Source organism: Pinus tabuliformis, chromosome 2_1 (assembly GCF_031772625.1).
Source record: "Pinus tabuliformis cultivar Carrire ecotype Pingquan chromosome 2_1, CPIR1, whole genome shotgun sequence".
NCBI classification, from domain to species: Eukaryota; Viridiplantae; Streptophyta; class Pinopsida; order Pinales; family Pinaceae; genus Pinus; species Pinus tabuliformis.
In genome coordinates this window covers 30,466,690-30,484,596 of record NC_142299.1, presented here as the reverse complement: position 1 = coordinate 30,484,596, position 17,907 = coordinate 30,466,690, and the positions used below count along the sequence as shown (strand labels likewise).

Genomic DNA, 17,907 nt, shown 5'->3' with positions numbered 1-17,907 from the left:
CGGGTAAGTTCTTCCACTTGATGAGATACTCCGAAATTGATTGATTTCGTAGCTGTCGAGTTCTTGTTTTTGTGATTGCTTCAGGTTCCAGTATGACTGTTCCTTCCAAGTAAAGTTCTGTAAATATTATTTGAAGTAGGATTTTTTCACCTATAACCTTCTTTAAGCATGAAACATGGAAAACTAGGTCCACTCGGGAAGCTGCAGGAAGCTCCAATTTATATGTCATAGTACCAATCTTTTGCAACACCTTGTACAAACCATAATAATTTGGTGATAATTTATTGTCCTTCTTAGCTTTCTTGCAGGACATTTGTTTATATGGTTGTAGCTATAGGAATACCTAGTCACCTACATCAAAACTTCTTTCGTTGCGATGTTGACCTGCCTCTTGTTTCATTCTATTCTGCACGAAAGTGAGGCTATCCTTTAAGGGTTGGAGAACTTGTTGTTGTTGCTCAATGTGATATTCCACTGCTTAAACCTTAGAATTTTCTCTTAAATATGACATGATGGACAGTGGATGATATCCATAATGTGTCATAAATGGGGTCATTTTCGCTAGAGTATGAAAGGAGCTATTATACTACCATTCAGCTAGATGCAACCATTTGACCCATTGTGTTTGCTTATCAGATACAAAGAAATGAAGATATCCTTCCAAACATTTGTTTACTATCTCAGTTTGACCATCAGATTGAAGATGATAAGATAAGCTATGGACTAACTGCGTACCAAGGCAAGAAAATAATTATATCCAAAAATTTCCTGTCAAAATGGGATCTCTATCGCTTACAATAATCTTTGGGTTTCCATGTAGGTTTTGAATTATTTCTATAAATGAAGTACAAATTGTACTAGATTTAAATGGATGCAATAATGCAAAAAAGTGTGCATACTTGGTAATTTTGTCAACTACCACCATTATGACACTCTTTCCTTCAGACTTGGGTAAACCTACAATCAAATCAATTGAAACTGCTTCCCAACGTTGGCTTGGAATGGATAAAGGTTGTAATAGACCTCGGGGTTTGATTGTTCAAATTTATTTTGTTATAAAACCAAACATTTCACCACAATCTTTTGAATATCTGATTTAAGGCCATCCCAAAAAAAATCCTCCTTAACCTTGTGGTAAGTTTTTAAAAATCCTAAGTGCCCTCCTAAGGGAGAGGTGTCCAATTCCATAAGAATCTTTTGTTTGATTTGGGAATTCTTACATCGGTATAAGTGATCTTTGTACCATAACAAACCATTCTTCCAGCTAAATGTATCATATGTACTGGGATCCTTTTGTAACTTTTGAATGAGTGCCCACACTTATTTTTCATTCTTCCATTCATCCCTTTCTTTGTTTATCCAATTTGGTTGGATAATGGAAATGATGCAAAGAAATGCTTCCACATCCTCATCCTTTCTTGAGAGTGCATATTCCACAACATTTTGCTTCCCTTTTTTGTAGATGATTTCAAAGTCATAACCCAACATCTTTGTGACCCATTTTTGCTTCTCTTCTGAAGATAATCTTTGTTCTAAAAACTATTTAAGACTATCATGATCTGTTTTTACCTTGAAGTGTCTTCCCATTAGGTAGGGTCGTCATTTCTTAAGTGCATGTAGTATTTCCAACATTTCCTTCTCATAAATAGCTTTGTGTAAACACTTTCCTTTAATTGGATGACTTTCAAAAGCAATCGATCTTTCTTATTGTATTAAAACAACACCAATTCCATTTCCTGAGGCATCACATTCCATAACAAAGTTTTTTGTGAAGTCTGGCATAGCTAAGACAGGTGCTTGGCACATTGCCTCTTTAAGATGTTCAAAGGCCTTCGTTTCTTCTAGAGTCCATGAAAATGCATCTTTCTTCAATAATGTTGTTAGAGGTGTTGTTATTCTCCCATAATTCTTAACAAACTTTCAATAATACCCTATCAACCCGAGAAATCCTTGCAAATGCTTTATGGAAGTGGGGATTTTCCATTCCTTAATGGCTTTAAATTTTCTAGGGTCTACCTTCACACCTTCATGAGATACAATATGACCCAAATAATTCCACCTCTTGTAATCCAAAGAAACATTTGGATCTTTTTGCATATAATTGTTTCTACTCCAATAGTTTGAGCACCTTGTCAACATGTTGAACATGATCCTTCCAAGACTTATTGTAGATTAGTATATCATCAAAAAATACTAACACTAACTTTCTAAGGAAGGATTTGAGAATGAAATTCATCAAACCTTGAAAACATAATGACCCTCATGAGTTCTAAATGTTGTTTTCAAAATGTCTTTAGTCTTCTTTCTGATTTGATGATATCGTGAATGAAGATCCAACTTGGTGAAGTAAATTGATCCATGCAATTTATCTAATAATTCATCAATGACAGGAATGGGAAATTTATCTTTAATAGTGACCTCGTTGAGATCCCTATAATCCGGACACATGTGCCATGACCGATCCTTCTTGTGCACTAATACTACTGGATCAAAGAAAGAAATTTGGTTTGGTTGAATTATACCATCCTCTAGCATTTATGCAACCATACGTTGAATTTCACTCTTTCGGGCATAGGGATATCTGTAAGGCCTGGTATTTGGAGGAACACTTCGTAGAGTCAAATGAATAGCATGATCATGATCATTAATAAGCGGGAGGCCTTTGGGAGTCTCCAATACCTTGGAATGATTGTCCAAGACTTTTTGGAGATCTAGAGAAATAGATGATTTCGATGTGGGAACTTCTAGAAAACATAAATGTGAAACTACGCCTCGTTTCTCTTTATTTAGAAGCTTTTTAATTATGTTAGAGTTGATTATCTTTCCCAACTTCCCAGCGATATCCCTTAATTCAATTTCCTTTCCTTCTGAAAATTTTTTGATGAAAATTTCTTGAAAATTAAAAGATATTGTACCCAAGGATTGTATCCATTAGACTCCTAGTACAACATCAACACCACCCATTGCAATGGAAAACATTGGGCTATTCAATACATATTCTCCCATGGATAGTTTGATATTATGGCACTTTCCAGAGCAATTTATGGTTCCTCCACTTGCAACCATCACTTGATACTCTAGTGTTGGATATAGGAAGAAATCAATTCCTTGGCTATCTTACAATGAATAAAATTATGGGCGCTGCCCGAATCAATCAACACTATTACCGTTTTCTTCTTCTTATGTCCTTCTACCTTGATAGTTTGAGGAGTGGTAGTTTTGTCCAATCCATTACAAGATATGGTTGGATTCATTTCTTCTTTATATAGGGTTTGTTCTTGGTGTATATCCTCTTCTTTTGATGTTTCTTGTTCCTTTTCTTCCTCCTCTTCACAATCTATGTAAAATAATTTCTTCTCAGCACACTTATGACCTCTAGTGTAATTTCTATTCCAACTATAACAAAGCCCTTTCTCTCTTTTTTCTTCCAATTGTTGTGGTGTCAACCTTGTAGGTTTTGGAAGGCTAGGGGAAACAACACTTCCATTTTTATAGTTGTGAGTGGTAGGCTTCCTTGTTGCCATAATTTTGCTTTCAATTTTTCTTGCCAACCTGAATGCCTTCTCCAATGAATCAAGTTCCCAAAGGGGAACCTCATGTTGAATGTTATCCTTTAAAGTCCCTATGAACACATCAATCCTATGCTCCTCTTAAATATATTTTACCCTTATATTCAATTTTTGGAAGTCCTCAATGTACTCCATCATTGAACCCTTTTGTTTGAGATTTATCAATTGGCTAAAAAAGGTGTTGTTTTTTGTATCCTCAATGTGCTATCATTTATTCCATAAAAATTACCCAAGTGACAATATTTTTATGAGAGAAAAGCCATCAATACCATACAAACTGATTTGGTTCCAAATATAAAGTTGCAATGTGTACCTTTTCTGTGTTTTGCACATTATGGAGATCAAAATATATCTCCATCTATAGTATCGATGTTACAGGATCCTTGCCATCAAACTTCCTCATATCGATATTTGGAACATGGTGGGTCTTCAATCCAATGTTAGATTCTATGAAATGATGATTAACATTTCTTTTGTTCTCATCATGATTTTCCCTTACTACCCCTTTGCCATTAGTAAGCATTTATTGTAGAACATTTGTCAAATTTGTCTTCAAATATTCCATGTTGTCTCTAAGTTATTCTTCTATACCATCCATATTAGCTTCCACACATTAATTTAAACCATTCATATTAGCTTCCACACCATCCATTTTAGCTTCTGTTACTTTTTGTGAGAGTGAATTTTGTTGCACTTAGTCTCGTAATTTTGATATATCATGTTGCATTTTTTCCTCTTCTTCATGAGTCATGCTAGATATTTTAGGTTTCTTACTAGGTGATTCCACTTTATTTCTTAGGGGGATCAATTAATGATAATAATTATTTACTATGCCCTTTGAATTCCTTCAAACTATTTTTTCAAACCAAACTTATGCAAATTTTTAAAAAAACTACACAATTTTTTTTCACTTTGTAGGAGCTCAATATTGAATCTATTTTATCTATGTAATTTCAGATGTCTAAGGTTTGAAATTGTGTCCTTTGGTATCCCTCTGAGTCCTCTTTCCAACCCTACAAGTATGATCAAGATTGGATTCTTCAAGGTAGAGTTATGCAAAATCTCCCACGATGACCTGATTATAGGCTGGTTCAGTAGAGAAAACTTGTACTAAATGCCACATACCTTAGGACCTAAAATTGATACACAAAAAAATACAGGCCATTCTATTTTTGTAACTATTGATGCAATTTCAATTTGATGCTTAGAGAAACCATTATGGCAAGTTTCCCCAGGTCACCTATTTGAGATATAATTCGGGAGCCTGCAAAAAACCTAACTTCCTTTGATCCTATCTCGAAAATATAGTGAGTGAAGATATGAAATTCGGACCCAAGTTTCATTGTGATTGCAACTCAAATGGGTTTTAATTTTGGCTTCTGAAACATCGAAAATTCCACGATGACCTATTTGGAGCAGCAAAACCCTAGAATCCAAAGCCCTTATGCCAAATGTTATGGAACCAAGTCACAAAATAGAAGAAAAGATAGATCAGAAACTTCAAAATTAGCCTCTTCAAGGGGTAGAAATTCTTTAAATTACACAAATGAACAATTATTCGATGATACAAATGAAAAAACCTCATTTCTATATATAGGAGTCTAAGGGGTCACAATATAATCAAATCTGACATAACAATGGTAATATAAGGGCACAACAATAACAATAATGGGCTTCTATGGGGCACAATAATAACAATATGGGGACAATAGGGGCACCACAATAAAAATAAGGGCTACAATGACAATAGTAATGGGGGAATCACTAATATTATAGGGACCTAACAAAAAGGGTTGCAGCGGGAACTTGATGGACCCAGCAAGGAAGGAAGGTATGTAAAACATATGACTTGGCTACATCATCTCCCTCTAAAACCCTACATTATATTTTTTAGCAATGTTGCCATCATCCTTTCCAAACATATGGGAAATTATAGTAAGGATGGGTTGTACTATCTCTATGAATATAGACATTATGATAGTTTTAGTAACAAGAAAGGCTTGGTGACCAGGGGCTAGAATCATTTGCAATAAGACCTATTGTTCCCCAAAAAAGAGGGTGGCATAGCTATAGAGAAAAGTGGTCATAGTGAATGTTTCTGGTGTAGGATAATTTGGGTACATTAGAAGATTTTGGATCAGTTCATGCGTCACCTCTAGGATTTTGACTTTGGTAGAAGATATGAAGCAGTTCTTCTTCTCAATGTAGGATGCATCCATCAACAAGATAAACTCTAGGAAATGATAGATATAAGGTGTAATTTTAAAGTATATCCCTGATTCAACTACTCTAAAAGGGTCTTCCCCCTTGACATGGTGTCCATACAGGTCAAACCAGAGCTTCAATAGGGGATAAGGCTAGGACGGGTCAAAAATTTGAGCCTCTCTGTCCATCAGTGGCTCAATGTTCAAGGAGGGTTTGACTCCCCGGGATTTGGGGGTCTTTGCAGCTAGTTTATTCATTTTTAAAATATATACAAACAAGTTGCAGGTAGGGGAGACTAGCAAGTTACTTGGTTGACTGGGTGAGAGTTGCGGAATGGAATTGGTGGGAGTATTGAATCCATCTGGGGACTGAACATTAACGAAAATTAGGTCGAATAGTGGGAGCGATTGACAACAGGAAACACAATTTAATTTCAAATGGTTACACTAGCAAACATGTTTATAGGGGTGTGGGGACACATGGTGGAAGATGATGATGGAATTGACAGGTGGAAGAGAGTAGGGGTTGGGGGAGGAAATTTACCGTTTACATTCACCACTAGCTTGGTGATGGTATCAGTGGGTTAATGGTGTGGCGGGTATTCCTCTCCTCTCTTCGACAAGTGAGTGAATGAGAGGCGAGTTCAAGCCCTGACCCCTTTGAATCAATCTGGGTCGCCGATTGGCAGATCTCGCCCCACTGACTTTTCCACTCCAGGGTGTACCACCAGTTTATTTACCATGCAAGTTAACCGTCAGAAGTGTCTTCGGGGTCTGACTAGGTAAAGATTGACAGTGATTTGCCCTCAATTTTGCTTGATCATTAACCCAACTATCGTTCCCTATTATTTTATCTTATTAAACTATTGTGCCCTCTTAGTGAAGGACTATATTGATGTGAACTCTGACACTAGAGGCTTTTGGTGTACCACTAGGGCCCTGAAGTGGCCACATGATCAATTGATCTATTTCTGAGCCAAATATCCTTAATGCATCCCTTTTGACACACACACAAAAGTAGGGTATACAACAACACAATGGATCGCTAAAATACAAGAATCACATGGTGTAAGCTTTCTCAGAATTGTAGGAAGATATTTAATAACTTGTTGTCTCATAATTTAGACGCTATCATAGTTGATATGATGAAAATGAGCATGCCATAATAAACTCGAAGACAAAGTATCACTTTGCAGAGTCAAATCAGCAAAATTATCATGAAAATTCAATACAATAGATGATGTGCATTTTAGTTTTAAAAGCTTGTCTTCTTCATGACCAGTGATAACAGTTTCATTATCAGATGTTCTATGTATCTCAATGATGCCATGTAATATACTATCGAATTCCCCCATTTGTCTAATATACATGAGAGACATTATATTTATTTCAAATTGAGGAATATAAAGAACATCATTTAGGATATATTCTGCAATTCCATGTATCTTTAAATGAATATCTCCAATTCTTGAAGGCTTAACTTGGGATTTTTCAGCAAAATATACTACTCCATCATTTTGACCACTGAATGTTTCAAACAAATATTTCCTAAAGGTCATATAACATGTGGCCCATGTATCCAAAATTCAACTATATTTCCATTAACAAAATGTAGTGCTAAGAACATAGTTTATGTTTAAATTAAAATGAGCAACAACATAGTGAGCAAACTCAAATGGTTTTCCTTTACATGGAGGTGTTTGCTCCTTCTTTTCATTATTATTTTCTTAAGGAGTTCTACAATTAACAACAATATGAACAAATTTTCCACATATATAACACTTTACATTTTCTTTATCATATTGAAAATTATTTTGTTTCTTATCTGCTTCTTTCTTATCATCTTGTTTCTTATCACCTTGATTATTATTACCCCCTACCTCTAAAATTTCTCTTACTATGTCTTTTGTAACTCTTATCACTTATGATAGAGTTTCCTTAGGACTTTTGTTTATTTTTTTCAAGGCACAACCTTTCAACATTGGGATTGGGTTGTGACTCTTTCTTCTCAAAAGCCTTTTCTCTTTCAACAATTTTGCATACTACTTTATCAAAGTCAATTTCTTTCAATTTTCCACTAGATTGAAGAGATTCCAAGTAGTTTGAATAAACAAGGTGAAGGGATTTAATGAAAGAAGTAAGTTGCAGACCTACATTTACACCAATGGATTCAATATCATGAAAATTTGCTTTGATTTTAGAGGAAAACTTCATGGGGTGATTATCTTTCATCTCCAAATTAAAAAAATTTAACAACAATTATATAATTTCCAATTTTGAATGAGAATCATAAGATTATTTGAATTTATCTAATGTTTCATGTGTTGTGTTACTAGAATGTATATATCTTCCTACCTCTTCAGTTACTGAAGTTGAAATTAATGTGTAAGCCTTCTTATTCTTAGTCTCCCAAATTACCAGTTATTCCTCATCATGAGGTGGCTAAGGTTCAATCTTTTTGCTATCGTTGTCTTTCTTTCCTTCAGAGGTGCCTTCCCATAAATCATTAAAAATGAGTCTGTCTTTAATATTTCAAAACAAATCATGATAGTTTTTCTTTCCATTGCGCACAACACCCACAAAATAAATGAAGGAATTCATATTTTCAACAACCACCAAATATTTGGAATCAATGAATTCTTTTTTTATTTTATTTTTCCAATAAAGAGTAACGTCGATCCAATAATTCCTCTACATGAAAGAATTAAATATATATAAGAATAAAATAGAGTTTCAACAAAAAGACACATGTCGACAATAGTCTAGGCTTCATTAACAACTCACTTCACCAAGTCATCAACAAATCAACAAGTAATTACACTTGCACCTAACGTGTTAGAGAAATGGGCACCCCCACGTTCGTACTATCAATGGGAAATTAAAAGGCACACATGTTATGTCTCTATATTACCTCATAAAAAGTATACAAACATCATCATCAAATTCGACGATACCAACTATATAGAGCTTATGCCAAGGGGTGCCTCTGAGTAAAACCCGCTAATTAGGAAATCTAAACTACTAATTGGAAATTCTATGGTGGATATTTTCCCTGACCCCTCTCAACAAAAAACCATGTACCACCATTAAGTGCCCTCAAGTGAAATAAGTTGGTCCATGTGGTCGTATGTTAAATTTTCATGGGTAAACATGTCAATTAATTGGTGCAGGTCAAGCAACACAATAGGAAGAAAACGACTTCATACTTTAACCTCTTGTAATCTCGCCTCACCATCGCCACTTATAAAATATTCAAAAACTTTAGTGAATAAAACACGAATTTTAAAAATTAATTGACTACTCAGATATCACTATACATAAGTGTGCCTAATAAAATCCATGATGATTATATTATGAAAAAGAAAAATTACGTATATATTGACAAAATTCTAGTACGAGACAGTTTGGTCTCAATAACTTATTATACTAGAACCAAAAAATTAATCTTCTAATATAACCAATATATTACCTATATTCTTGAAGCGTTAATGTTGAAGAATAAATTAGTTAATTATATCGAATTATTAAATTAAAATATATAAAAAAAATAGGGTTTTTCTTTTTTCTCTCTCTTTCTTCCTTTTTTTTCATTATTTCAGAATTGTACATGAGATTTCAATTTAACAATATTTACATTATATATTGATCTAGGTGGATATTGTTGGTCACCCTCCTATTTCACTTGTATCCCCACCATTGTCTATTTCAGTTTCCTTAATTATAGCACAATTTACTAGTTTTGGCAGTTTTTCGGGTCTTGAACATCTCGATCCATTTTGAGGCCCTTAATGATTTTTTTCAAAACAGGAAAACATAGAATTAATAATATGGGTTTACAGTCAAGCTTTGTAGTCCTCAGATAAATATTTGTAATGATCTATCGTACACGTCAAACAAAGATCATATGCCAAAGTTACAACCTTGGGAAGTTGATGTACCAACTTACCCCAACGTGGTCAATAGAATTTTTCCACTTCATCTCCTAGGGATATGTTTTTGGATGTTCAGGGTTTTAAATTATATCTCAACAATAAATATGCCTTGAAACATGTTATGCAACCAACTCACAAAATAGAAGAAAAGATAGATCAATGATTGAAAATTTACCCTCTTCGAGGAGGAAACCTCATTTACATTACATAAATGAACAATTCTTTAATGATACAAATGATAAGAATTCCTTGGTATATATAGAGTCTAACGGGTCATAATATAATCATAGCCTACATAACAATAATAATGTAAGGGCACAATAATAACAATAGTGGGTTTCTATGGGCCACAACAATAACAACATGGGGGATACATGGGCACAATAATAACAATACGAGGCTACACTAACATTAAATATAAGGGGAATACGCTAGTATTATAGGGACCTAACATGCCCATCTCCTTCAAAATAGTGTTTTCCTCAATCCTTGAGTAGTTCAGGATGCTTTTGTATAAAATTATCATCCTCCAATGTGGAATCTTCAGTAGGTAAGTTCTTCCACTTAATGAGATACTCTGAAATTAATTGATTTTGTAGTTGTCACTTTCTTGTTCCCGTGACTGCTCCAAGATCAAATATGATTTCTACTTCTTCATCAAGTTTTGGCAACACTGCTTGGACTATGAGATTGTCATCAATAACCTTCTTTAAGCATGAAACACTGAAAACTGGGTGTACTCAAGAAGATGCACGCAACTCTAATTTGTATGTCATAGTACCAATACTTTGCAACACCTTATAAGGACCATAGTACTTGGGTGATAATTTATTATACTTCTCATATTACTTGAGGGACATTTGTTTTTATGGTTGTAGCCATAAAAATACCCAAATGGCTACATACAAACTTCTCACTGTGATGTTGATCTCCTTGTTATTTCATTCAATTTTTCACTAGAGAAAGGTTATCCTTTAATATTTGGACAACTTGTTGTTGATGCTCGATGTGATCTTCCACTGCTTGAACCTTAGAATTTTCTCTTAAAGATGATGTGATGGAAGGTGGATGATATCCATAAAGTGCCATAAATGGGGTCATTTTTTATGCAGTATGGAAGGAAGTGTTATACCACCATTCATTTAGAGGTAACCACTTGACCCATTGTGTTTGTTTATCAGATACAATGTAGTGAAGATATCCTTGCAAACATTTTTTCACTATCTTAGTTTTCCCGTTAGATTGAGGATGATAAGATGAGTTATGAGCTAATTGAGTACCAAGGCAACAAAATAATTTCATCCAAAAATTTTCAGGGAAAATGGGGTCTCTATCACTTACAATAATCTTTTGGTTTCCATGTATCTTTTGAATTGTTTCCATAAATCAAGTACAAAATATATTGGCTTTAAAAGGATGAGATAATGTGCAAAAGTGTGCATACTTGGTAAGTCTATCAAATACCACCATGATGAAACTCTTTCCTTTAGACTTGGTTAAACCTGTGATAAAATCCATTGAGACCTCCTCCCAATGCTAACTTGGAATAGCTAAAGGTTGTAATAGACCTAGGGTCTTAATTGTCTCAACTTTTTTTTTTTGGCAAACCAAACATTCTTCCACAAACTTCGGAATGTCATATTTAAGTCCATTCCAAAAAAATTCATTCTTGACCCCGTGATAAGTTTTTAAAAATCATGAGTGCTCTCCTAAATGGGAGGTGTACAATTCCAAAAGAAGCCTTTTCTTGGGTTGGTAATTCTTACAAAGATATAAACAATCTTTGTGCCCTAGTGAATAATTTTTCTAGCTAAATGTATTAGATGTACTGGAATCTTGCTACAACATTTGAATGAGTGTCCACACCTCTTCGTCATTCTTCCATTCATCCCTTTCTTTGGTTATCCAATCATGTTGGATAATAGAAATGGCACAAAGTGATGCTTCCACATCCTCATCCTTTCTTGAGAGTGAATTTGCAACACCATTTTGCTTCCCTTTTTGGCAGATGATTTCAAAGTCATAAGACAAGATCTTTGTGACCCATTTTTGTTGTTCTTCTGAAGATAATCTTTGTTCCAAAAATTATTTTAGACTATCATGATCTATTTTTACCTTGAAGTGTCTTCCCACTAGGTAAGGTTTCCATTGCTTTTGTGCATGTAGTATTTCCAACATTTCCTTCTCATATATAGGTTTGTGTAAGTAATTTCCTTTGATTGGATGACTTTCAAAAGAAATGGGTCTTCCTTCTTGCATTAAAAAAACTCCAATTTGAATTCCTAAGGCATCACATTCCACAATAAAGGCTTTTGTGAAGTGTGTTGTAGCTAAGACCGATGCTTGGGGCATTTCCTCTTTAAGATGCTCTTGTTCATTCTTAGAATACTTATGACCTTTATTTTATTTGCTATCACAACTGTAAAAAAGCCCTTTTCCTCTTTTTTCCTCCAATGTTTGTGGTGCAAACCTTGTAGGTTGTTTAGGACTAGGAGAAACAAGTACAATTCCATATTTATAGTTGTGAGTGGTAGACTCCCTTATTTCCATATTTTTATTTTAACTTTTGTTGCCACCTTCAATTCCTTCTCCAATGAATCAGGTTCCCAAAGGAAAAACTCGTGTTGGATTTTATCCTTTAAAGTCCATATGAAGACATCAATTCTATTTTCCTTTGGAATATCACTTATCATAATATTCATTTTTTGTAAGTCTTCAACGTGCTCTGCCACTGAATCCTTTTGTTTGAGATTTATCAATTGGGTAAAGAAGGGGTTTCTCTTTGTATCCTCACAATGTGCTATCATTTCTTCCATAAACATTGACCAAGTGACAAGTGGTTTATGAGAACAAAGCCATATATACCATTCAATTTAATTGGGTTATAAATATAAAGATGGAATATGTGCCTTTAATGAGAGTTTCACATCATGTATATAAAAATAATGCTCCATCTGTAGTATCCATGTTACCAGGTCCTTGCCATCAAAATTTGTTATATAAATATTTGGAATTTGGTAGGTCTTCAACCCAAAGTTAGAGTCTCTAAAATCATGATTAATTTTATTTTTGTTCTCATCAAGAGTTTCATGGAATACCTTGTCACCATTAGGAAGCATTTCTTGTAGCACCTTTGTCAAACCTTCCTTCAAACCTTTCAATTTTGCTTTTCAACCATCCTTAAAACTTTCCATTTTTTATTCTAAAGCTTCCATGTTCCCTTTTAAACCATCCATATTAAAATTCATTAGAACTTCCAATTCCTTTTTTGTTACTCTTTGTGAGAGTGAAATTTGTTGCACCTCATCTCATAATTTTGATGTTTTATGTTGCATTTCTTCCTCTTCTTCATGAATCATAGAAGAGATTTCTAGTTTCTTACTAGGTCTGTCAATTTTTTTGTTTCAAGGAATTTTGGTATAAAACAATGATATCTATGCTTATCTATTCCCTTTGAATCATTTCAAAAAAAAGTTATGCAAAATTTAAAACAATTACACACATTTTTCTTGTTTTTTTCAGGAGATCGATATAGAGATTGTTGTATCTCTATAATTTTGGATCTCCAAGGTCTAAGATTTAATCTCGTGTTATCCCTTTGAGTTTTCTTTGCAACCCCACAAATAAAACTAATATTGGATTCTTGAAAAAAGAGTTATGCCCAACATCCCATGATGACCTGATTATCGACTAGTTTAGTAGAGTGAACTTGTATGAAGTGCCCACTGTCATTGTTTCAACCTTACAACCTGAAAATTATACATGAAAAACTATAGCCCATGAATATTCAACCACGTTTTACAAAATTTAAATTTGATTCCTAGAGAGAAAGTTATGATGATTTTCCCTAGGTAACGTGTTTGATATTGAATTCTAGAGCCTGCAAAACTCATAACTTCCTAGGATCATATCTATAAAAATATAGCAAACCAAGATCTGAAATCCATATACCATGTTTCCCAATATTTCAGTTCCATGTGGTTGCAATTTCAACTTCTGAAGCCTCATAGAAAATACTATATAGAGAAAACTGCATGATGACATGTTTGAAGAAGTGAAACCCTAGAATCTAAAGCTTTGATACCAAATGTCATGCAACCAACTCACAAAATAGAAGAAAAGATAGATCAAAGACTTAAAAAATATTCTATTTGAGGGGGAAACTCCCTTTACATTACATAAATGAACAATTCTTGGATGATACAAATGATAAGACCTCCTTGATATATATAGGAGACTAAGGGGTCACAATATAACAAACCTTACATAACAATAATAATGTAAGGGCGCAACAATAACAATAGTGGGATTTTATCGGGCACAACCATAACAATAGTAGGCTTCTATAGATAACAACAACAACAACATGGGGGATACATGGACACAACAATAACAAGATGGGGCTACACTAACACTAATAATAAGGGGAATGCACTAATATTGTAGGGTCTGTTAGCCTCCTGCTGCAACAGGTGTTCATCTTTCATGATTGAAATTTTTACATGCCAAATATGTCATACTTTGCATGCTGCAATGCTCCATCTTTCCTAAGAGAGGCCAAAGAAGAGGCCATGAAAGTGTGCCAGTATAAATGCCACTACTGTATTCCAATTTTGATAAATTAACCATTTTTGAAGAAATTTTTGTTAAGGGAAGTCCAAACAGCCTAATCTTGGCTTCCCTAGGTTTCAATTTCTTGTTTTAGAATATAGAGAATGATTATCTGTCCAAACAGTTTAATCTTGGAAGATTTGTAGATAGGTAGAGAAACAAAGGAGCCCAACTGCTTAATCTGGGCCCTTGGAAGAAATAAGTGTAGTTTTAGATAGGAGGACAGAAAAAAGAAAAAAGGATAATCAGGGTCTGCAAGTCCAAGTGCACCCATGCAAAAAAGAAGAAAAATGCTAGGTAAGTAGGCCGGGTAAGTAGTTTTGTGGTTGCAGAATCAAGCTATGTGATCCATTTCATCTTTTCAAAGTTTTATATCTATTCAGATCACAAGGTAAGGCAATTCCCCTTTGGAGGAGCTCAAGTGAGGCACGTCTAACTCCCCCTTCTTCTCATTCCCCAAATCACTCACTAACATCCCCTTGAGGACCTTGGGATCTGCCAAACCACTCCTGTTATAACTTTATTTTTCTAACAGCACCAAGTCAAGCTTTGACTTTCTTCTGTGAAAAGAAGCCACATTTCTTGTGTAAAATCATGTCTCCACAGTCCATTCACTTTCAATGTCCAAAGTTTTAGCTCACAAACTTAGCCTCCCCCCTACACTTCACCTCATTTTCATATTAACCCCTAACTCTATTATCTAGCTCCCTGTATCATTTCCTTATCCCCTATTATACAAAAAAAGCTATAAAACTCCTCAAAAATATTAAATAACCCCCCCCTTTGGCACTATAGCCCTATTTCCTAAGTCCGGGGAATGCAGAGTTCATCTGGGGCTTGGCAGTAGCCCTTCCGCGTCCAAACCTGGGATTAATTTAACCCCTGTTAAATTAATAGCCAACCACTGTTTAGCGTTTATTTAAACGTTGCCTGCGCATACCCATAAACCCGCATTTCTAATGTTTAACCCCCCTCGTTGTATGAAAAAACAAATAAAAATAGAGCGGGCCCCATCCCTAACCTTCCACCGCGTTATCAGTGCCGCTGACCGTCAAATCTGGCGCGCCCGAGATCTACGGTGGGCGGGCCTTTTTGTGCCCCGACATGCCGAGGGTTAACACCCGGGAGATGGGTGGTTTTACCTTCGTACTCTAGCCACGAGTCACCCTCCCGGCTCTGGTGGAGCCCCCTCCTCCGAAACCGCTTTTGCACAAAAGCAGTGCGACACGAAACCAGATACCGCCCTCCCCTTCTGCATCAGCAATACATCATGCTGACGTCATCATCCTGCATTGGCCTCCTGCCACTGTGTCCTTGCCACGTAGCTGCCATCGTACTGCCACATCATTAGCCCTACCGTACCGCCACATCACCCGGCCGTACTGCTGATGTCACCCTGCCATGTCACTGCCGTACTGGGACCCAACGCTGACATCATGCTGACGTCACCATCAAAAAGCGCGATAGGCGCAAATCGCAACCTAGAGAGCCCGGAATCAAAATCTGAGGCAATTTTTGATGCACGATTAGTGCCTAGCACTAATCGCGCATCGCTAAGGGAAATAGGCCAAAATGGAAAGCCCTTTCATGGCTCGGCCTCCAGCAGGCCCGAAAGTCGCAAAATGACAAAAATTTCTTCGCACAACATTCAGAAAGGGGCAAAGACAGTTTGTAAAGTAGCAGAGGGCCGAACAGTAGCCATGAAAGGTCACTGCAACAGTTTAAAGAGTATTAGAAGTGAGAAAGGTGCACTTTCAGTGCCAAAGCATATCAAGGAAGCGGCAAAGAGTATCAGTCGAATGTTTTTAATGAAAAAATTTTATTCCCAATGCAGGTGAACATTGAATGACCTCCAACAAAGTCAAAGAAAATGGTGGAGCTTTAATCAAGGCTCTCCCATCACAGTTAATGCACCTCAGAACCACTCAGGAGCATGGATCAAAACCCAAAGCATAGTTATGGCTAAGTGGTCAGCACAGAGCCATAAAGACAACACATTAAATTCTTTTTCGATACAACTGCACCCAGCGCAGCTCGAGGATATTTTCCTGCATTTTCAGACATGTGTTAGGTTAAATACACTTATTACAACAGATCTGACTGAGATCTGATTTTGTAGATATTTTATCTATAAAACCACCCTAATTTACTGTTTAAAGGGTTGGTTGGTTGTATAGCTCCAAGAGAGACTCGCTCTGTATACCTGATGTTTTACTTAATCAAAGACTGCTGAAAAGCTCGGAGGAATGACTGTGTGCTGTGTATTAATGTTTTGAAGAATTGAATGTGGAATTCTTGTGCTGCAACATGACTCAATAAGTGTTTCTTACCTTTGTTTTCCATTGATGTACCATCTAAAATAGAAGAAAGAATGAATAGTTTAGAATTGGTTTAATTTCCCTGTATGCTCAATTTCTGTTGTTTCTTTATGTTTTCATTTGAATTAGTAATGAATATGAATTCCCTGTGGCTCATATTTCCCCTAATTCACTCATTTTTGACAGTTATCTAAGGACTGTTCACTGCTCCTAGATAGAGCTCATTCACCTTCTCTCTGCTAAGATGAACGAGAGATTCTTAACTGCCTCTCATTTCTTAGCCCTCATTCCATCTTTTTAAGCTTGAATCATTGTTTCCTGTGCAGCTAGCTCGCTCCATATTCCCTCTTGTGACCAAGAAAACACACCAGCAGTCCTACTCCTTGACTCCACGCCCAATGGTTCTAAAAGTTTCATGCTATACCTGCCTCTTTACTTGAAAGCATCATCCTTCCAACCAAAACTCAAACAAAACCCCTTGAACTCAATAAATAGCCTAAAATCATCATCAACAAAGCTAAATCCTAAAGAGAGAGCCCTCTCTGACTGCTGGTGGGCTAGCACCTGTAGTCCAAAGATTGGTTTGTGGTTACCTCGGCCGTATCCCTTAAAGAGCCAAGGGACAACCTGAGTGATAACATAATGGCGACTCCGCTAGGGAAAATCCTCAGTTAAATCTCACAAATCAAGCTGGAAAGCTCCATTGGGGAAAACAATGAATTTTCCAATTGATGCATATTCCTTAAAACTACAAATGAAGCCTCAATGTCAGCCAGGAAGCTTTTGAAACTGTTCTTGCTTTGCATTTACAGGAGTAAACAAATGTTGCTTCAGTCAATCCTCATGCTAGTTTTAAGTTATAGATAGCTATTTTGAAATTTGATCAGTTCCTTGCTGATTCTAAAAAGCATTCACAGGAAATACCAAAACAAGTTCAGAATCTGGCTCCCAAAAGGAATTCACGGTATACAAGGTCAAATCCAGACCCAAACCCCCCAGTTATTTTTGAAAATCCCAATTTAATCCCAAGGAACCTCAGGAAGCCAGAGAAAAGAGAAGATTTTGTTGACTTTAGCCCTGAAACAGTTCATCCAAGCTGTGTTCCAACCCCTGTCAAGGATTTATTTCGTTCAACCCCCACTTCCCCTTGTTCATCATCCACCTCTCAAATCACTCATTCCACACCTCTATTTATTGCACATACTCCATTACCGCTGTTGCTACAGTTGTTCCAGCTGTTCCTGTTGTTCCATTTATCCCTGTAAACATGGCT

General features: G+C 35.9%; 1 protein-coding gene across 1 annotated transcript in view; it reads right to left on the bottom strand.

The window, feature by feature from the left end:
• Positions 1 to 15,478: 15,478 nt before the first annotated feature.
• Positions 15,479 to 17,907, bottom strand: part of LOC149198628 (putative cellulose synthase A catalytic subunit 1 [UDP-forming]) — a 9,036-nt gene continuing 6,607 nt past the window's right edge. The window contains exon 8 of the mRNA XM_089400317.1: positions 15,479 to 15,568. Coding sequence (XP_089256443.1) covers positions 15,479 to 15,568 — 90 coding nt within the window. The remainder of the gene's footprint in view (positions 15,569 to 17,907) is intronic.